Below are 22,822 nucleotides of genomic sequence, written 5' to 3' on the forward strand. Positions count from 1 at the left end.
GAACATCGGAACACAATCGCAGTTAAAACTGACTGCAATTGCATGCCTACTCGCGCGGTTTTCCCGCAATGCACACGCGACGCATCCAGGGCAAATCCGGGATGTCCGTGTGAAAGGGGCCTTAGACTTTGTGCTCCTTTGGGCACTTGTATCCTTTCAACAGCCTCCTTTCTTTCTGGGGTTAGGTGGCAAGCTCCATGGGAGAGGCAGTGTCCTAGAAATACAACCTTGTTTTTACAAAACTGCAGCTTCTGCTTTGAGGCTTTACACCCGTTCTGATGTAGGAAAATTAAAAGAGATATAGTTGCCTCACAGCAAATGTCATTGGTCTCAGCACACAGGAGCAAATCATCCACGTATTGTAACAGGACCACTGAGCCAGGCGGTGCCCAGTTAAGGACAGATTGCAGAGCCTGCGAATACATGGTCGGGGAGTTCTGAGCTCCCTGAGGCAGGACGGTCCAAGTATACTGGTTACCCTTAAATGTAAAGGCAAACAGATACTGACGGTCTGCATTTGCCAGATCTATCACTGTGAAACACGTAGCAGTGGATGGAACTTGTGACAGTAAGGTACGTGGGTTTGGCACTATTGGTGTTTGTAAAACTGTCACCTTGTTAACTTCTCTCAGATCATGAACCATCCTGTAACTGACAGGCTGTCCCTTAACTGGTTTCTTCTTTATTGGGAACAGTGGGTTATTAGCGGGAGATACTGTTTTTATCAATACACCGGCCTGGAGAAAAGCATCAATTTGACTGGCCACTGCTATCTCCTGGGTATTACTGAGGGGGTACTGCTTCACTTGAGGGGGATGACATCCTGGCTTAAGATGCACAGTGACCGGAGACACAGGGAGTCCTCCAACGTCTATTTTAGATGTTGCCCACAAATCCTTCTGTACCACCTTAAAGAACAGCCTGGCCTACAAGGGTTAATTCTGATGGTTCAGTCTCAGGTAGGGCCAGTGTCGCTATTAAGGGACATAATACTTCCTCTGGGACCCCAAAATCTACACAGGTAGTGCCGTCGGGGTAAAAGTGTATGTGGGCTCTCAGTGCTTGCAAAACTTCAGTCCCTAAAAGAGGTTCTGGCAGGTTTTCTTTAACTAATAATTGGGTAACAACTATACTGTCGTTTATCTTTAGTTTAACTGGCTCAGATTCACGGATAAAAACTGTTTCTCCTGAAAATCCCACAGCCAGTACATAACAAGGGGTTAACTGATGTGGCCGCAAGAAACTCTGGTCTCATACTGTTTTGGCTACCCCCGTGTCAACCAGGAATGGTACTGCCTTTCTGTTTCTGAGTATACAACAATCTACCTTGCACAACTTCTCCATCCCTCAGTTTCAACCTCACAAGCTACTTTTATCCATATATCAACCAGTTATTCACATCTGTGATCCTTTATCCAATCACAATGTGTTCTACTGAATATTTCCCAGACTTCTAGGTTAAGATTCCCATACTTCATCCCTGCCCTCTGTCCACATTCTTCAGACCCTCTTTACCTCCCCTTTCCTTCACCAATGTTTTGGCTGTCTTATAACCTTCTGGTATACTAAAATTATTCCCCATTGCTCTTCAACTGTACTAGAACAACTATAGAAAGTAACAAATTCAGATGTCTGTTTCCCCTCAGTTTCCTCAGAGCTTCCTCACTATATCACCTAGTGTACTCTGTTACTGAGATTTATTATACAAATCAAATGTCTGCAAACCAGACATCGGAGTCCAAGGACTTTGATTTCCATTTCTATAATGTTCTGCAATTTCCAAACAAAGTAAAGAACAAACAAAACGTATACCGTGACTCCTAAAGCCAGACCAAAAACATCCCAATCAAAGTTACTCATGATCAGAAACTAAACCCAACAATCATAGGTATTTTCAACTTTCAAGGTTCGTTATCAATATGGACTCGACTGTAAAAGGACTTTGTACGTACGTTCCTTCAACAATCCCTCGAACCAGACAACCGGTCAGGGAGGCACAGATATAATGTAAGATAGTCTCTTATCTTGCAGCTCTGTCTTTTATATCTGTCCATCCTGGTCCAGACTATCCAATGATCAATGAAGTGTTCTTTAGTTGAGCCCCTCGTTGGGCGCCAAGTTTTGTTGGGGCAAAAACCCCTTCTTCTATAATTGTCGAGGTCCCAATTGAAGTTTTCTTTATGAGCGCTCAAAGAGTTGACAGACACACTGCTGAATCAGATTCTCTCTCTTTTATTCCATACAAGCATGCATCTTTATAACACTACAGATAATCACAGACAAATCTGGCACACCGCCAAGGGGGTGGAAATCGAAACTAGGGATTTGATTTGTTATTTATAAAAGGCAATACGTCCGCACCATACTAACAGAATTCTAATAATTAAAAAGTTTCTGCAATATCTTATCTCAAAATTAGCATTTTCCAGCAGTACATCCCGAAACTCAGAAGAAACATATCAAAGAAGTTTAATGGGGTTTGAATCACAGAAATAGATCTTGGATTGGCTCCAAAGGCACAGTTTTTTTTTCCTCCATTATAATATCAGAGCCTGGGCCCACTGAAGAATCCTCTGGTACTATGGTGGGTCAGTCTGACACTGGGGCAAGCCCACACCTAATCTCCTACAAAGGCCGAGCCAGGATTGTTAACCCTGGCTGTGCCATCCATACTAGGGATCGACCGATATTGATTTTTTAGAGCCAATACCGATAATCTGTGAACTTTCAGGTCGATAGTCGATAATTTATACCGATATTCTGTGCATTTTCATTTTTGAAAAAACAAAAAATTCCTACACAAATCTGCTGAAAATGAACATGTTTATTGTTAACGTGTAGTTTTTTTTGTAAATCTTTCTTTTTTATTTATACTTAATATTTAGGTGTTTTTGTTTTGTTTTTTTCCTTTTTTTCCACAAACTTATAGCCCCCTTAGGGACTAGAACCCCTGTCCTATTCACCCTGATAGAGCTCTATCAGGGTGAATAGGACCTCACACTCTCCCTGCTGCTCTGTGCTTTGTGCACACAGTAGCATGGTGCTTACCATGGCCGGCAGGGCTTCAATAGCGTCCTGGCTGCCATGGTAACCGGTCGGAGCCCCAGGATTACACTGCTGGGGCTCCGATCAGAAGCTGCCACTGCACCACCAATGAGGAGGGGACCCTGTGGCCACTGCCACCAATAATTAATACTGGGGGGCTTGGGTGGGGGGGCGCACTGCGCCACCAATGTTTTTAATACTGGGGGGCTTGGGTGGGGGGGCGCACTGCGCCACTAATGTTTTTATAATACTGGGGTTGGGGGGGGGGCGCACTGCGCCACCAATGTCTTTAAAACTGGGGTTGGGGGGGGCGCACTGCGCCACCAATGAAGATAACTCTCTCATTAATTCATAAACAGGAGGCGGGATCTGGCTGCAGAATCATATAGCCGGCTCCCGACCTCTATGACAAGTAGCTGCAATCTGCGGTAGTTAAACCCTCAGGTACCGCACCTGAGGGGTTAACTGCCGCAGATCGCAGCTACCGCTCATAGAGGTCGGGAGTCGGCTATTTGATTCTACAGCCAGATCCCGCCTCCTGTATATGAATATCGGCTGATAATCGGTCGATCCCTAATCCATACCTGGCTATACTGGGTGCAATACATATCATGACATAACATAACAGTATATTACATAGCACACCATTTGCAGATACCCCTTGATCTGGGGTACTGCAAATGCAGCTCCATATTATTTTACTGGTGCATTGTGTGCCATACAGGACACCGAAGAAGCTCCTGTCCTCTTCATAGAAAGTGGTTTACAGCTTACAGCAGCTATTCCTGACTGTTTCATATAAGAACTTGTTTCATCTGTCCTAGTTATCTGCTCATTTTTCTTAAATTCTCAATATCTCTTATCTTGGAATTACATTTTTGGGCTTTAGAACCATTTACCAGTTTTGGACTCAAGTTCCAATGGTTTCAACACGCGATGGTCATCCCGGAACCAATTAATTTTCTAACTTGAGGGTCCACTGTAGCTCTATTTTTGTACTGAGACTATGATACAGGCCTATCATTCTCTGGATTAGTAGGAGCCCTACTTCACTCATCTAGACACACAGGGCCAGGTGTACACTTGCTTGGGTTGAACCAGATGTGATGAAGCCATGTAAACCACAGCTGTAAACATTGATCAATCTCGTCCCCAAAAACCGCACGGCCATTAACAATAAGCCATCATTATTTAAGGACATAACTATGTGGTTTTCAGACTCATCTCAACCACCCGTTGGCCACCACACCTGGTTCTACCATGATTCATTCAGACAGCTTGGGCCATGCCAAGGTTAGGTGATGTTGATTGATGAAATCGTCACTTAGACATTCTCTCACGTATTGTAAATTAGCTCTGCTATAGCTATTTGATTTCCCTATTTTAGCATCAGTCTGCCATTTTTTTGGCACCTCGTTGATGCTGTTTCCTAATGCACAATATTTATTTGTGTGCAATTATTTATACTCCTTATTTAATGAGTTTATGCCTCGTTCGTGCTATTGTGTTACTTAGACATACAATTACGCTTTACAGACATGTAAACACAGCTGCTGTTTATCTCGTCACATGCCATGCACGTTTTAGGAGAAATCGGATACAATCAGATGAGAATTTATATCCTTGTCTTCATTTGGACAGATTGAGCATTATTTTCTAAATTACTTCTCATTAGAGAGAAACTCCAGCTGAGACGTGGAATAATTATTACTGCCACACGGTAACCTAGCCCACATTAAAGTAGTGTCTAGCCTCCCTGATGGACACCTGACAGACCTCATAATAGTCAATGGGGCCAGTTGGCATTGACCCCAATAGGGCCATGTCCTGCCTTTCCGTTATTTTCATTGTTCTTCATTCAAGGTGCAGAACAATGGAAATATTAGCGCCAATGTGAATATAGACTTAAAGGGGTTGTCCCACGAAAAATATTCCACATTTTTCAAAGCAGCAACCGAATTGGAATACTTTTGTAATTGGGTGCAATTCAAAATTTGGTATAGTCATTTATTCAATAAAATATATCTGTATAGCACCAGCTGCTGTTTGCTCTTTTCCTTATTTCTGTCCACCTCGTTGAGGTGGTTACACATGCTCAGTTCTATCCTCCAACTGCTACCAGCTGTATCTTCTGCTAAAAGCTCTGACACTTACAGGGACACAGCCCCTGAGCTGTGATAGAGAGAGAGTTACAGCACAAAGGACACACCCCTGCAAAATGACACGGCCCCTGAATTGCCAACGTTAAATAAATTTAGCAGTGCAATTGGTGCAATGAATGGGGAGATCTCTGGATCCATGTGAGGTACAGGGCTGGTTCTAGCTTTTTTAGAAATTGTCATGTACTAAGTTATTTCTGATTTTTATTTTTCACACCAATCATGTGCGGTACTTCAGAGAACTGTTGCAATGGGTTAATACCAAAAGAGTTAATGCAATGTTCTTAAAGGGGTTGTTTCATCATAGACAATGGGTCATATTGCTAGGATATGTCCCCATGGTCTTATAGGTGTGGGTACCACCGCTGAGACCCGCACCTATATCGAGAACGGAGCCCCGCAAGGTGGTGGCTGGAAGACTCTGGTCCGGCCACCACCAAGCCGGCTCCCTATAGAAGTGAATAGGAGCATACCGCGCATGTGCGGCACCCGCTCCCATTTATTTGTATGGGGCCAACGGAAAAAGCCGAGCTCGGCTATTTTCGCCTACCCCATAGAAAATGAATGGAGGGCGGCTGTGCAGTGCGCCCTCCTTCACTTGCGGGGCTCCGTTCTTGATATAAGTGCGGGTCCAAGCGGTGGGACCCGCACCTATAAGACAATGGGTGCATATCCTAGCGATATGCCCCCATTGTCCATGATGAGACAACCCCTTTAAGTTAAATGTTGAAATGTATTTTTTTATGTGAACTCAATAGCAATGTATTGGCAAACTAGTGTTTAACAAATTGGTAGACAGTTTAGGTTGCCAGGTGATGGACTGAGCCCGCCCCCTGGTTAGTAGGTTAGTGTGAGTCTAGTTTGAGGAGAAGCTACAGGAGACGTGTGTGCTAAGAGCTCCTGTATGGACCGGGTCCAAGTTCAGAGAACCTCTGTCTCGAAGACTACAGCTGCCAAGAAAGTAACACTGCTACCGAAGTACCCCTGAAGGAAAGAGACGAGATGCTTTAGGAGGTCTAGAACCCACAAGGCTGTGCATTGGATTCAGACAACAAGGTATTATGCACGTCTACGGTAGAAAGACTTTGCTGCTGTGGAGAGGGAATACCACTAAAGCATCCCGGATTAAACTTCAGAAAAAATGAATAAGAAGCTATTTGCATGCCTATGGTTCTGCTGAGAGACTGTAAGGAGTTCTTGAGAGAGAGAGCAAGGGAGCACTACTACTACCATCATTGTTGCTTCTACTCTGCTATTGAAAGAGGATTGCATTGTGCCTTTTTCTGCTATTTGTACAGCTGCACCTATCCTCAAATTCAGTTAAGAGAAGCTGTATTTATTGCAATCCATTCACTGGCCCCTGCATCCACACCCATGTCTTGCACCCATACAAACATACTCCATCATGGGCACCGCAACTACCATCAGGCAGGAGCTCCAATAGCAGGGTTTGCCCCAAGGAAAGAAAGGGAGTGCCCTCCTGTCACTACACAGCCCCATGGAGTGCCAGATAGAGATTGCCACTGTGAACTCTGAGAACTACTACCAGGGCCGATCCTACACGGGGTGCAGTGGGTGCCCCGCACCCCAGCGCTGTCACCCGAAAGGCGACGAGCGAGCCGCCGGGACTTTTTTTTTTTTGACTTTTTTTTTTTTTTAAGCCGAGCAGCCGAGCCGCCGATTCGCCGAGGAATCTGCGAGCCGAGCGGGATGTCAGTGACGACCAGTGTTCCCTCTAAGCTGCGCGGGTGAGCGGCCGCGCAGCAATTATTGTGGCCCCGCCCCGCTCACAATTTTATAATGCCCGCTCACTCAGCTGTGCCGGCCCCCAGCTGATTCCCCCGCTGTTTTGCTGGCTGACGCCGCCCGCCGCACGGTCAGTTCATTTACAATACCTGGCTGTGGGCTGCCGGTGGGCGGTGGCTAGTATTCAAATAGGGGGGCGGAGTTTTGGACCCGCCGGAGGCAGAGAGGGAGTGCGTGCTGTGCGGCGCAGGCTGAGGTCACGTCACATCACGTTACGCTACATCTGAGTACCCTGCGCGCCTGGCGTATGTACCCCCCCTGTCCCACAGTGCTACGAATCCTACGAATCCTCTGTTGTCCCCTGTATTACCCTGATACCCATCAGTTATATAATATATCTGAGGGGTATCAGGGTAAATTATACAGGGGGTAATATAACTAGGGGTATCAGGGTACATGAGGGGTAATATAACTGAGGAGGAGGGCTAGGCTACTATCAGACATTATACAGGGGTAATATAACTTATCTTACCCCTCACCCCTGTATTATGTCCCTGATAGCCCTCCTCACTTATATTACCCCTGTATAATGTACCCTGATAGATACCCCTTAGTTATATTACCCCTGTATAATGTACCCTGATACCCCTCAGTTATATAATATAACTGAGGGGTATCAGGTTAAAATATACAGGGCGGGGTAATATAACTAAGGGGTATCAGTGTACATTATTATACAGGGGTAATATAACTAAGGGGTATCAGGGGACATTATTATACAGGGGTAATATAACTTATATTACCCCTGTATAGTGTACCCTGATACCCCTTAGTTATATTACCCCCTGTATAATTTACCTGATACCCCTCAGTTATATTACCCCTGTATAATGTCCCCCATAACAGTGTGTGTTATCCACAGGTCCCCCATAACAATGTGTCATCCACAGATCCCCCAAATTATTTTAAAAACCTGCTGTTTCTCTAGATGACCTTATGTTTATGGTAGTGGTAATAGAGTCTCAATGGTCTATAAAAGCAGCTACACTATTTTTACAGACCTTTGAGACTCTATTAACACTACTATTAACTATTAACATAAGGTCATCTAGACTAGAAAAAGCAGGTTTTTAAAATTCTTATTTTTCCCATTTAGGTGTTAGAGCAATCTAATTAAAGTTATGTTTTAACACCTAAAGAGAAAGAAAAAATAAATAAAAACCTACGGTTTCTCTAGATGACCTTATGTTGTTAGTAGTGTTAATAGAGTTTCAATGCTTTGTAAAAATAGTGTAGCTGCTTTTATAGACCCTTGAGACTCTATTACCACTACTATCAACATAAGGTCATCTAGAGAAACAGCAGCTTTTTTTAATTTTTTTTTCCTTTAGGTATTAAAGCAATCAAATGAAAGTTATGTTTTAACATAAGGGTCAGAAACTGGGTTTTGACTAAGTTATTGTCAAAGCAAATTGGTGGGGCTGAAGTTGTTGCCATAGAAACATTGTAAAGGGGAGGAGTAAAGGGGAACCACGCCCATGTGGGGGCGCCAGAAATATTTCTGCACCCAGGCGCCTGTGACCCTAGGATCGGCCCTGACTACTACCACCAGCATATCAGCTACCACACCTCTTATCCTCACCTCGGCTGTGAGTTGCTGCACATGGCAGCAGCTTTGGTAACTATGTCCCTTGACTCCAATTCCAGGCATCAAACGCTATATGGGGGTATGTGGCCTGGTCACATGTACCAGAGGGTAAAGTTATACAGATCATCCCAAATTTTATTAGAGACACAGGTGCAGGACTAAAGCCCAGGAAAGAATGTAGCCTGTGCTTCGTGAAGCAGCATGCCTGTTACAGACAATGTGCAAATCACTCTACGATCTGCTGGTGCAGTACCCCAAATGCAGCACTGCAAATGGGTAATTCCTGTAATGTTATACGTAAAATATTCTGATTTATTGTATTTGTATACCTAACAACATTGTTTGCACAGTTTAAGGTTGACACCTACAGTCAGGTCCATACATTTTGGGACATCGACACAATTCTAACATTTTTGGCTCTATACATCACCACAATGGATTTGAAATGAAACAAACAAGATGTGCTTTACCCGCAGACTGTCAGCTTTAATTTGAGGGTATTTGCATCCAAATCAGGTGAACGGTGCAGGAATTACAACAGTTTGCATATGTGCCTCCCACTTGTTAAGGAACCAAAAGTAATGGGACAGAATAATAATCATAAATCAAACTTTCACTTTTTAATACTTGGTTGCAAATCCTTTGCAGTCAATTAAAGCCTGAAGTCTGGAACGCATAGACATCACCAGATGCTGGGTTTCATCCCTGGTGATGCTCTGCCAGGCCTCTACTGCAACTGTCTTCAGTTCCTGCTTGTTCTTGGGGCATTTTCCCTTCAGTTTTGTCTTCAGCAAGTGAAATGCATGCTCACTCGGATTCAGGTCAGGGGATTGACTTGGCCATTGCAGAACATTCCACTTCTTTCTTTTAAAAAACTCTTTGGTTGCTTTTGCAGTATGCTTTGGGTCATTGTCCATCTGCACTGTGAAGCGCCGTCCAATAAGTTCTGAAGCATTTGGCTGAATATGAGCAGATAATATTGCCAGAAACACTTCAGAATTCATCCTGATGCTTTTGTCAGCAGTCACATCATCAATAAATACAAGAGAACCAGTTCCATTGGCAGCCATACATGCCCACGCCATGACACTACCACCACCATGCTTCACTGATGAGGTGGTATGCTTAGGATCAGGAGCAGTTCCTTTCCTTCTCCACACTCTTCTCTTCCCTCTGGTACAAGTTGATCTTGGTCTCATCTGTCCATAGGATGTTGTTGTTCAAATTATTTTATTAGAGAGAGCCAATAGAAGAACAATACAATGAAAAGCAGCTCGATTGCAAGTCGAGGCTGAGTACAGTAGTTGTGTACAATTAGATGATCACATTTACTATATGCATATACATTTTAGAAAAATGGATGTGGAAATATAACTCGTGATCCCATCTTCCATTGTAAAGGCATCTCATAATCTCAGTTACAGGTGGAGAGGTATAGAAAGCTCCAACGAATACTGCACAACAAGTGACAACAAACAAGGACAAGACCACATAGGGAAAGGGGGGGAGAGGGGAGGGTGTCCTTAGGATGTTGTTCCAGAACTGTGAAGGCTTTTTTAGATGTTGTTTGGCAAACTCTAATCTGGCCTTCCTGTTTTTGAGGCTCACCAATGGTTTACATCTTGTGGTGAACCCTCTGTATTCACTCTGGTGAAGTCTTCTCTTGATTGTTGACTTTGACACACATACACCTACCTCCTGGAGAGTGTTCTTGATCTGGCCAACTGTTGTGAAGGGTGTTTTCTTCACCAGGGAAATAATTATTTGGTCATGTACCACAGTTGTTTTCCGTGGTCTTCCGGGTCTTTTGGCGTTCTTTCTTTTTTAGAATGTTCCAAACAGTTGTTTTGGCCAGGCCTAATGTTTTTGCTATCTCTCTGATAGGTTTGTTTTGTTTTTTCAGCCTAATGATGGTTTGCTTCACTGATAGTGACAGCTCTTTGGATCTCATCTTGAGAGTTGACAGCAACAGATTGCAAATGCAAATAGCAGACTTGAAATGAACTCTGGACCTTTTATCTGCTCATTGTAATTGAGATAATGAGGGAATAACACACACCTGGCCATGGGACAGCTTAGAAGCCAATTGTCCCATTACTTTTGGTCCCTTAACAAGTGGGAGGCACATATGCAAACTGTTGTAATTCCTACACTGTTCACCTGATTTGGATGTAAATACCCTCAAATTAAAGCTGACAGTCTGCAGTTAAAGCACATCTTGTTTGTTTCATTTCACATCCGTTGTGGTGGTGTATAGAGCCCAAAATGTTACAATTGTGTTGATGTCCCAATATTTATGGACCTGACTGTATTAGGTTGCCAGGAGATGGACCTGGATCCGCCCCTTGGTTGGTCAGTAAGTAGTGTGTCTAGTTGTGCTGTCAAGAGGACCTACATGTGCAAGATCCTCATAGCTAGGTCTGAGAATTCTACAGCCAAGGAAGCAACCTTTACATCAAAAGTGCTCCAGAAAGAAGGAAAATCAGAAGGTCCAGAATCTACAAGGCAATTTATTGGGGTCAGTCAGCAAAATATTGTGCACGTTTATGGCAGAGAAACCTTACTGCTGTGAAAGGAAATATTGTTAATGCTCTCTTCCACACAGACGGATTGGCCAGCGGTATCTTAAATGTGCACCCCTCAGCCCGGGAATTTGCAGATGCCCTTGTAGGGTATATATGTAATACCCCAGAGTGGTATTATGATTCCTTTACCCTGCTACTGTCTTTGAGTGCTACCAATTATGTCATCTATGTATTTGATCCAGGTCCTCCTACGTTGTGAATTCCTAACTATTGCTAGGAAACTTATTTATTGTATTACATTTAATGTCTATGGTTCACCAGCAGGTGGCAGCGTATATGGCAGAGAGATCTTTACGTAGAATGGAACTTACCATTCCATTCTCCCCCTTTTGGGCAGAAGCGGGCCAGTCCTATTTCCTAACAAAGGGAGGGGTGGCAGTTCTAGTTGATTCCAGTTAAGACTTGATAGTGGAGCTGAAAAGACATGCCATGAGGTAGCAGCAAGGGGAAAGTTCCACCTCCTGCAGCAGGAGTCTGTCCAGAGGGAAGCAGCTCATAGAGTCCCATGACTTCGCACAGATTAACTGACAGAGTGTCACTAGGGGGTGAACAGCTAAAGGCACCCCACTGCAAAGGTACTGGAACAGCTACCAGACTAAAGCTGATTTTATCATAGCAGAGAGAGAAAGAAGAGTATTCAAGTTTGCCTGCCAGCTTATGCCAAAACCTGCTGGAACCAAGAGAAAGACCGTATATTGTCTGGATGCAAGTTGATTCAAGTAAAGCTGTTGAACTTTATAAAAAAGTCTGAACTCAACTATTCCTCCATCTCCACCATTACTCATCCCTTTTATAGCTTCGGAGCCAAACCCCGGGGAGCGACAGTATCCAAGTAGGAGCACCGTGACACACACAGAAAACTATTGAGGCCGCACCACACTACTCGGCATTCCTAGAAACCTGGGACACGATCGGGCTTGGGGGGGGGGGCGGCACTTTGCATATGGAAAGGGATTTTCCTCTTAAAAAGAACCCTGCTATAAACATGGCATAAGAAAAACTTTTGGGGCATGTGCCCTTTGAGGCAAATGAATAGAGAGTACGGTTGTGTTCAGTCATTCTCCCAACGGCTGTAGGAAAATAAATTTATTTTAATATGGATAAACAGACACAGAGTGAATTAATGAAAATGTTCCCTATTTCAATAAAATGCAAATCTAATCAAAAAATGTGATACCCCAAAAAATGAATACCATAAAAAAAAATCCTGTGATCTTTATTGAGAATTTCTCCCAGTCATAATGTCTCCTCGCACACATGCACAGTTCAGTGTCAGGATGGATTTGTCATGTGTATTCATAATTCATGATGATGAGCTGCGTGTTTAACACTTAGGCTGCCAGAGGGAGCTGCTCCACGCTGCAAAGCAATGGATTGTCAGACCCGAACCAGCAGCGGAAGAGTTAAGGGGGATGTCCTTATGAAATGATGGCTCATCTTCAGCTCAGCCCCTCCGTAGATATACAGTCACACAGGGTTCTCCGCTCCACCTTGAGAAGAAGTGTCTCCGTCTACAAAGGAAAGAACGAAAAACGACATAAATAATATTGCAGGTTGATGGGGGCGTGTTTTAAGGGGAGGTGGCAAACTGGTCAATTGCTTGCCGCCCCCATTTCCTAGAGGGTCCCTAAGGATGGGAACCTCAGGAGAGACTTTCCACTCTACTGTCAGTTCCAGTAGATGGGCAGAAGATAAATCCTTCTCCTCAGTATTGTTTATTACTGTATGGCGGAACTATTTGGAAATTGAATTGCAGTATTATGTGGCAACTATATGATATGGTTATATAGGTTCCTAATGGGAATATTATTAAGATGCTGCATACTATATGAGCACTGTATGCTAATATGTTAGCTTACTATGGCAGTATTATACAGTATATGGCAGTTGGGAGTATTATCTAGGTATTGTATAGCTTTATTATTTAGACACTGAATGGCAGTTTAATGTGGGAATTCAATGTCATTATTGTGTGGTATTTATATTACAGTGTGTACTAGAGGATAGAATTACACAGAAACTGTATGGCGGTATTATTTAGGCATTGTATAGTTCTATCCTATGGGTACTGAATGGGCTCTTTGTGGAAGTGTTATATGGCATTGCACATAAGAAAATAAAAAAGATTGTCAGAAATGTCACAGACAGCTAGCTGCCTGTGCACCTTTAAATACAGGTGGTGCATATAAATGCAACTATCAAAGGCCTCATGCACACGGCCGTTGTTTTGGTCCGCATCCGAGTTTTTGCGGCTCGGATGCGGACCCATTCACTTCAATGGGGCTGCAAAAGATGCTGACAGCACTCCGTGTGCTGTCCTCATCCGTTGCTCCGTTCCGAGCCCCGCAAAAAAAAATACAACATGTCCTATTCTTGTCTGTTTTGCGGACAAGAATAGGCATTTCCACAATGGGCCGCCCGTTCCGTTCCACAAATTGCGGAAGGCACACGGGCGGCTTCCGTTTTTTGCGGATCCGCGGTTTGCGGACTGCAAAAAACAGAACGGTCGTGTGCATGAGGCCTTAGACTGGTAAAAGATAGTAAATGTAGGCCAATAGGTTTTTGATCCCTTTAAAAAAAAAAAAAAAGTGATCTTGTCATAAAGGATTGAAAATAATGGGGTTTTTATATCCATTTTAAGCCAATAGAGGGAAAAAATCAAAGGGCGTCAAGGGCTACACAAAAAAACAAAAGGATCTCTAAACAGGTCCTCTCAGACCTCCAACAAATGTACTCCATCATTATGAAATTTAAAGGGGATGTCCAGTATAAATGAAACTCCAGGGGCAGACAGGACTGTGTTCAACAAAAAAAAATTCTAAGAAATACACAATTCTGCCATGTATACCGGACCACCCCTTTAACGCCTACCATTTTATTTTAGGTCTAAAACTCTGTGCTGAACGATTCTATAAAATATCTGCATAGGGAAATTCTGTTTTTCTGACTGGCTTCATGCAGCTACCACTAGGGGGAGGTAACTGCATATGGATTTATACAGCTAGTACTGAAGTCAATGGGAGATGTGTCAATCTGCATGCAGTGAGCTCCCCCTAGTGGTGTCTGCAGATAACTGTGTTCTGGCAAAAACAGAAAGCAGTTCGGTGCCAGGGTCCTTCCTAGCATGTGCCTCACTACAGTCACGTGTCACCATGGATGAGTCAGTGTACCTGTTCTTTTGACCTTTGTGTGCACAAGATATATTTATGAGCCCTACTCATTTCTATGGCTGGAAATCAATGCGAATCATACTTTGTCATACCATACATACCCGAGAGTCCAGATTATATGCTGTCTTTTTGAGGTCTTGCAGAGCTCGCTGCATAAATTCAAAGGCATGGCAATCCACACAGGGGCGACCTGAAAAAAAAAAGTTTTGTGTTTTTTTGTTTTTGTTTTTACAATAAATTCTCAGTAATTGGGTTTCTTCATTTTCCAGGATTACTTCTCATGTAGTTGCTTACCTCATGTACATCTTCCCCATGTATTTTTTTTTTCACTTTAGGTTTTTCTGACCCATTTTTACCATGTAGAGTAGACCAATCCCTCTGTTTATTTTCCATCCTGTATGTAGTACTTTCTGAATCCTGTATCCAACCAAACCCATGATGCACTTCTCCTTTCTCTGCCACAGCTCCAGCACCGCCCCTAACACCGCCCAGCTAGTTAATAGCTCCTCCCACCCAGCTAATTACACACTTCCCTATCACTGCCCCGCCCATGGACATAACATCACAGGAAATAAGAAAGAGCTGCATGGATATGGTCATGTGACCACAGCCCAAAACGGAACGGTAGCAAAAAAGGTAAAAATGAATACATTACAAAATTACAGCTACCTTCATAAATTAATATTGTAAAGGATGTTGATGCAAACTGGAAAAGTGCACTTTTTTTTTATTGTAATTTGTTATTAACAGAAAGAACCTGCTCTGGTTTTATCTTTTGTTCAGAAAATGTGTCGAGATCATGCAGAGAAAAATCTGGATCTCCTCCCTGAAAGTTAAACACAAGGAGGTGTAATTCTAAGCCCCTGGGCCCCAATGCAGTGACTGGCTGCAGAGGTTATGTGACCGCTGAAGGCCAAGTGAGGATCGGAGCAAAAAGGATTGGAAGGGCGGCGTTGTGACTGTCAGGACATTTAAAATGTAATAATGAATTATTTTTATTTTACAATTTCCCCTGCTCTCTGCCAGATTTTTAAACAATCTTGTGAAATCTCTTTAAACAATAAAATTATGGCTGCCTCCAGCCACCACTAGGGGGGAGTGATATAGGATAAATCCCTTTAAAGGCTATGTACACCTTCAGGGGCATTTTCTTATGATTGCATTCTACTCATTTTGGGCTAGAAATATTTTTTTCAATGGGTATTTATTAAAAATGTTGAGCCATTTCTGTGCTACAAGGGTTAAAAAATCATTTGGTTTGCAAGCTGTCAGTCTGTTTGTTTTTTTAAATCCCATCATCTGACTGCTCATGTAGAGCTCTTATCGCTGACCTCCTGACCTCATAAATACTTATTTCAGCCATTTTCATATCAGTTTATAAGAATTGAGCTATAATAAGTGTTTATGAGGATAGGAGATCAGAGATGAGAGCTCAACATGACAAAACAAACAGACTGATTTTGTAACCCCTGTATCTCTGAAACAGTTGAACATTTTTAATAAAAAAAAACAATTGACAAAATTATTTTTAGTCCAAAACGAGTAAAATGCAATAATTTAAAAAAATGCCCCCGAAGGTGTCCATTCCCTTTTAAGGCTGAGGATACACACAAAGATTTTGTAGCTATAGCTGTTGTACAAAGGAACACATTGGGGGATGGTGGATTTATTAGGAGTGGTGTGTCTTAAAGGGGATTTCGAGGATTTTGATATTGATGCTCTATCCTCAGGAACATTGAAATCTAGATGAAATGACACCTATAGGAGCACATACTTTCTGAAGGAATGGTGGTGCCGGACAGCTCCTCTGCTTGGACCAGCTTGGTGAACGGCAGACCTATCGTTATCATCAAGAGGAACAGGGCGTAGATCCTGGTTGCTGTGTTTCTGTACGGCATTGTGCGTTTTCTGTGTTGCTGGTCCCCCTGCAACGAAACAGAATGATTACTGAAAGCAAGCGAATAAACACAGCTGCCACCTCTGCGAAGCAGGCGATTAATAACAACATGGCGGCCCGGACTCCATTCACAATGCATCTCGTGGTAGTGAGTAAGATCATAGGCGGTGGCAGCCGATACCGTAAAATCTCATTTGATATGTCGGTCAGATGCGGGAATTACTAGAAAGAATATTTGGTATATCCAGGGCCGGCTCCAGGTGGTGCGGACCCAGCAGCGCAAATCCGCAGCATGTGAATCCACCCCTTGCCTCAACTGCTTTCATCGCCCTGTACACTACATAATAATACATTCGCCAGTGAGGCTACTGTCACGGTTTTTGCAGCATTCCTTTGTGCATTTTTGGATAAAAAATGACAAATATCTTCTGTCATTTTTACTAAAGGACACCAAAACATGCCCCGTGAAAGGCAGCTACAGGGCAGGTTCACACATAGGTTTTTTCTGATGAAAAAAATCATTTAAAAAAAAACATGTCAAAAACTGCATGAAAAAAACACACAAAAAAGTGTTCAAAAAAACATGCATGGATTGGGTGCTAAATTTTGAAGAACAAACCTTAAAGTAGCACTGTATTTTAGGACTTATCAAAAGTTTAGATCAGTGGGGGTCTGAGCGCTAAGACCCCCACCAATCTCTAGAACGAGGGGAGAGAAGTGCTCGCTTAGCTCACTCTCACTCCTTGCTGCATGTGACGGGCCCCTAGACTTTCTAGTCTTTGAAGTCATCTCGCTTCCTGTCCTGCAGCAAGGAGTGAGCGCTTCTCTGCCCTCATTCTAGAGATCATGGGGGTCTCAACGCTCAGACCCCCCACCAATCTAAACTTTTGATATGTCCCTATAACATCAAAAGTTTACTGTTAGTACAGTGCCATGTTGAGCTTTAGTTTCTGTTAGTTGCCATACATATCCCTAAAAATGTTATTTATATTAACTATTAATTTGTATACAAAAAAAAAGATGGCAACACTTCTATTTAAAAAAAAAATGATCACCAAAAATAAGTAATGTTCACTATACTGTGCAAGATGATACAAGGAAACTGCTTCGTAATGCGAATGAGTTTAGTTTAATTGTTTTTATGCTGTTACTTTTTAGTAACATGAACTTTACAGATTTTTTTTTTTTACTTTTACTTTTCATTTTCTTATCACAATGTATGGTCATATAGTACGCCATTGTCGCCTTCATTCGGGGGACTTGGGCTTCCCACCCTCATGATTGGTGGAGGTCTCAGTGGTCGGACTCCCACCTATCAGATGCTTAGCCCCTATTCTTTCGCTAGGGAATAAGCAATGCCTGGAAAACATGGAACTTGCAAAATTGATTTATCAGATAATCGGAAATGCTTGCAATATACACTGCTCAAAAAAATAAAGGGAACACAAAAATAACACATCCTAGACCTGAATTAATTAAATATTCTTCTGAAATACTTTGTCCTTTACATAGTTGAATGTGCTGACAACAAAATCACACAAAAAAATAAAATGGAAATCAAATTTTTCAACCCATGGAGGTCTGGATTTGGAGTCACCCTCAAAATTAAAGTGGAAAAACACACTACAGGCTGACCCAACTTTGATGTAATGTCCTTAAAACAAGTCAAAATGAGGCTCAGTAGTGTGTGTGGCCTCCACGTGCCTGTATGACCTCCCTACAACGCCTGTGCATGCTCCTGATGAGGTGGCGGACGGTCTCCTGAGGGATCTCTTCCCAGACCTGGACTAAAGCATCTGCCAACTCCTGGACAGTCTGTTGTGCAACGTGACGTTGGTGGATAGAGCGAGACATGATGTCCCAGATGTGCTCAATTGGATTCAGGTCTGGGGAACGGGCGGGCCAGTCCATAGCATCAATGCCTTCGTCTTGCAGGAACTGCTGACACACTCCAGCCACATGAGGTCTAGCATTGTCTTGCATTAGGAGGAACCCAGGGCCAACCGCACCAGCATATGGTCTCACAAGGGGTCTGAGGATCTCATCTCGGTACCTAATGGCAGTCAGGCTACCTCTGGCGAGCACATGGAGGGCTGTGCGGCCCTCCAAAGAAATGCCACTCCGCACCATTACTGACACAATGCCAAACCGGTCATGCTGGAGGATGTTGCAGGCAGCAGAACGTTCTCCACGGCGTCTCAAGACTCTGTCACGTCTGTCACATGTGCTCAGTGTGAACCTGCTTTCATCTGTGAAGAGCACAGGGCGAATTTGCCAATATTGGTGTTCTCTGGAAAATGCCAAACGTCCTGCACGGTGTTGGGCTGTAAGCACAACCCCCACCTGTGGACGTCGGGCCCTCATATCACCCTCATGGAGTCTGTTTCTGACCGTTTGAGCAGACACATGCACATTGGTGGCCTGCTGGAGGTCATTTTGCAGGGCTCTGGCAGTGCTCCTCCTGTTCCTCCTTGCACAAAGGTGGAGGTAGCGGTCCTGCTGCTGGGTTGTTGCCCTCCTATGGCCTCCTCCACGTTTCCTGATGTACTGGCCTGTCTCCTGGTAGCGCCTCCATGCTCTGGACACTATGCTGACAGACACAGCAAACCTTCTTGCCACAGCTCGCATCCTGGATAAGCTGCACTACCTGAGCCATTTGTGTGGGTTGTAGACTCCGTCTCATGCTACCACTAGAGTGAAAGCACCGCCAGCATTCAAAAGTGACCAAAACATCAGCCAGGAAGCATAGGAACTGAGAAGTGATCTGTGGTCACCTGCAGAACCACTCCTTTATTGGGGGTGTCTTGCTAATTGCCTATAATTTCCACCTGTTGTCTATCCCATTTGCACAACAGCATGTGAAATTGATTGTCACTCAGTGTTGCTTCCTAAGTGGACAGTTTGATTTCACAGAAGTGTGATTGACTTGGAGTTACATTGTGTTGTTTAAGTGTTCCCTTTAGTTTTTTGAGCAGTGTATTTGCATTATGGAGATTTCCTTTAAGTATGATATTTTATTAAGCCATGTTCCCATAGTACTGAACGGGCCGTCTACCAGAAGGGCAACCAGAAATCAGACCGTCCCTGGCAGTGGCATACATATGCAGTGTCCTACTGTACAGGTGCACTTTGTCACTGTACTCAGTGCACAGTGTGTCCCATAGGCTATGTCTAGGGAGGCACCATTGTTAGGCATGGGCTGGCACCTCCCCTCCCTACAATGTAAGCTGTGAGTGAGTATGCAGCAAAAGGCAGCAGGAGCTGAGTTCACCAGGGAATACTTCAGCCCCGGAGGTTAAAAGCAGCAAGGTGACAGCATATGTGCCAGCCCCTGAGGGACGGAGTTACCGGATCCTGCAGAACGTACAGTGGCCATATAAGAGAAAGTGCTGAGCATCTGTCAGAGAAGGTAACGCATATACATTGTGGCTACAGACTTCTCTGCATGTTGGTTGGGGCGATACACCTCAGGGCCCCTGCCATATCAAAAGTATGATGTAGAAAGTGAACCCCTTGGGCCGAAATAGAGATTGTACAGACTGACCGAAAATAAACTTTTACTATGCTCATTGCCTCCCCTACACAGCCCTTGGAAATTGCATGGGCTGTGTAGGGGAGGCAATGAGCACTGATCGGTGGGGGTCTGACACCCGGGACTTCTGCCGATCAGCTCCGCGACCTGTCAACAGGAGGTTTTTTTTCGTCATACATTACGGAAAGAAACGGAAGCGTTATTTGTGCTCATAGAAATCTATTAGGACTGAGCAAAACGGAAGGCTTCTTAAAGGGTTCTGTTTTACATTCCGTCCTAAAATTCCGTTATATTCTGTTATAACCCAACAGTATAACGGAATTACTAATGCTGATGCGAACCCGCCCTAACACTTTTTTATTTTAACCTGTTCTGACAACCCTGATCCCATCAGACAACCCTTTGAAATTGTTGCACCTTATCGCGCTCTGATTCAGTCCGAGATTATACGGCGTACTGCTTGCTTGCCTCTAATCTCCCTTTCCTTCGCCCTTTAGTCAGTCCGTAAACCATTGGGTGCTGAAGATGCAGTGACCACAGAGAAGGAAAAACCCGTACTGATCCCCCTACCTATAGAGGCCCCGTAGCAGCTGCACCCCTATGGTAAGGATGTCCCCACTGCCAGGGTTTTGGCGCAGTTGTTTAATCTCTGATGCCTCATATCAAACAGAAGATCAAAGTGTTTATAATGAAATTAATTTAATCCTCTAAAAATCCCACGAGCCTGGCACCGAAGACTAATCCGAGCATAAGCGGGAGACTCAGCGCAAGTAACTAATTAGAAGATTCTACTGATTAGAGGAAAAGTGATGGGAAGATTCATTTACAATTACACTCACGCTCCTCACATGCGTTGTGCTTCCTTGAACCTCTTTAGCAACTACAGTACATGCATCCCCCGTGTAATAACAATTCTGGAGCATCTATTCTTGTGACTCTGTGTTGTGCGATTCCTTTATTATTCCTACTAGAAGTTATGAATGAATTGCTGGCATTCTGTAATAAAGGTCCAGTTTGGTGTTACCAGTTGGACGTTGTTCCTGCACAATGGCAGCACTGATTGCATAGTGTCAGGCTGTGTAGGGACTCACCCTCAGTTGGTAACACCCAGCTGGACCTTTATAGCAAACTGCTGGCAATTCATTCATAAACTTCTAGCAGGAATAATAGAGGAATGGCACAACACAGAGTCATAAGAACAGATGCTCCAGAAATAATATTATTACATGGGGAATGCAAGTAGTTACTAAAACAGACCTGTCAGGAGAGGGGATGGGGCCTCTTTAAATTTTACTTTTTTATTATAATGCATTGGAATACATTTGAATGTATTTCTTCCTATACAGATGTATACCAGCAGCTTTCAGGACACACCTCAAGTACCCTCATAGGGATTCCAAATGCACAAGCTACCTTAGGCCCAAAGATATTCCTTAAAGTATACGCCCCCACTGTCTGATAAGTGCGGGTCTCACCTTTGGGACCCGCACCTATCTCGTTAACGCAGCCAAAAACAAAGCCGGCAGAGTGGTGGCCCGCCGAAAATAGCCGAGAGGCATGCTTGTCTATTTTTTGGAATCCCCATAAAAATGAATGGGAGCGCACCTATCAGATAATGGGGGCATATCCTAGCGATATGCCCCCCATTGTCTGAGATGAGAAAACCCCATTAAAACCATCAGCCTCAAGGCTCACTCAGCTGGGGTTAAGGAGGGCCCCCACACCTGTGATTGAGCAATGTGAGGTTTTGCCCATAATTGTACAACGATGGGAGTTCCATTCTTGCACATTTGTGGTGCAGGGTGACAAAGAGATAAACTTAAAGGAGTCTTTCAGGCCTTTGATACTGATGGTCCACCTTTCGGATAGGCCATCAATATCAGACTGGTTGGGGCCTGACTCCCGTAGCCCCCACTGATTAGCTGAAATAAGGGGTCATTGTTTGCCAGGCCTGGCACTGTGCCTGGTATTGTATCTCAACGCTGCTCATTCACATTCAAATATATGGGACTGAGCTGCAATACCAGGTGCTGCCACTACAATGATAGAATGAAGGGGACCACTCCGCCCCTCAGTCAGCGGTGGGCATGCCAGGAGCGAACCCCACTGATCTGGTACTGATAGTCCATCAGTCTAATAAGGCCTTATTCACACAGCAGTGATTTCCATCAGTCATTGTGACTCCACTGACATAAGGTATAGGGGAAAGAGCCCACAAATAGGAAAAAGGGGTAACACTCAAAAATAAGTGAAAGGGTGGTGCACCCGCTTTATTTATCCCACACGTGATAGATGTGATATAGATATGTACTAGATAGATAATAAATAAGTATTAGATCGATAATAGATGGATAGATAATAGATAGATAGATAATAGATAGATAGGAGATAGATAATAGATAGATAGATAATAGATAGATAGGAGATAGATAGATAATAGATAGCAGATAATAGATAGATAGATAGATAGATAATAGATAGATAATAGATAGATAGATGATAGATAGATAGATAATAGATAGATAATAGATAGATATAGATAATAGATAGATAGATGATAGATAGATAGATAATAGATAGGAGATAGATAGATAGATAGATAGATAGATAGATAGATAGATAGATAGATAGATAGATAGATAATAGATAGATATATATGAGATATATAGATAGATAATAGATAGATATAGATAATAGATAGATAGATAATAGATAGATATAGATAATAGATAGATAGATAATAGATAATAGATAGATAGATAATAGATAGATAATAGATAGATAGATAGATAGATAATAGATAGATAATAGATAGATAGATAGATAGATAGATAATAGATAGATATAGATAATAGATAGATAGATAGATAATAGATAGATATAGATAATAGATAGATAGGAGATAGATATAGATATAGATATAGACAATAGATAGATAGTCCTACAGCTCCGTTGACCAGTCCCGGAGGTCCTCACACTGCAGGTAATGTATATGATGCGGCCATTCTGCTCATGACTTTTCCATGAAGTGTAGCTTCCG

At 43.2% G+C, this 22,822-nt stretch overlaps 1 protein-coding gene across 1 annotated transcript; it reads right to left on the bottom strand.

The window, feature by feature from the left end:
* Positions 1-12,622: 12,622 nt before the first annotated feature.
* On the bottom strand, positions 12,623-16,251 carry C2H4orf48 (chromosome 2 C4orf48 homolog). Its single transcript, XM_040420584.1, has 3 exons — positions 16,128-16,251; positions 14,455-14,543; positions 12,623-12,694 (listed from the first exon to the last, which is right to left on the bottom strand). The coding sequence occupies exons 1-3, from the start codon at positions 16,249-16,251 to the stop codon at positions 12,623-12,625; spliced, it is 285 nt and encodes a 94-aa protein (XP_040276518.1).
* Positions 16,252-22,822: the final 6,571 nt, after the last annotated feature.

This window comes from Bufo bufo, chromosome 2 (assembly GCF_905171765.1).
Source record: "Bufo bufo chromosome 2, aBufBuf1.1, whole genome shotgun sequence".
Taxonomy (NCBI): Eukaryota; Metazoa; Chordata; class Amphibia; order Anura; family Bufonidae; genus Bufo; species Bufo bufo.

Bases quoted from the DNA above. Each gene is read 5' to 3' on its own strand.
- C2H4orf48 (XM_040420584.1), bottom strand. From the start codon at position 16,251: ATGCCGTACAGAAACACAGCAACCAGGATCTACGCCCTGTTCCTCTTG. The intron at 14,544-16,127 runs GTATGTGCTCCT...TTTTTTTTTCAG, and splicing joins CACCACCATTCCTTCAGAAA to GTCGCCCCTGTGTGGATTGC. The intron at 12,695-14,454 runs GTATGTATGGTA...TTTCCTTTGTAG, and splicing joins CATATAATCTGGACTCTCGG to ACGGAGACACTTCTTCTCAA.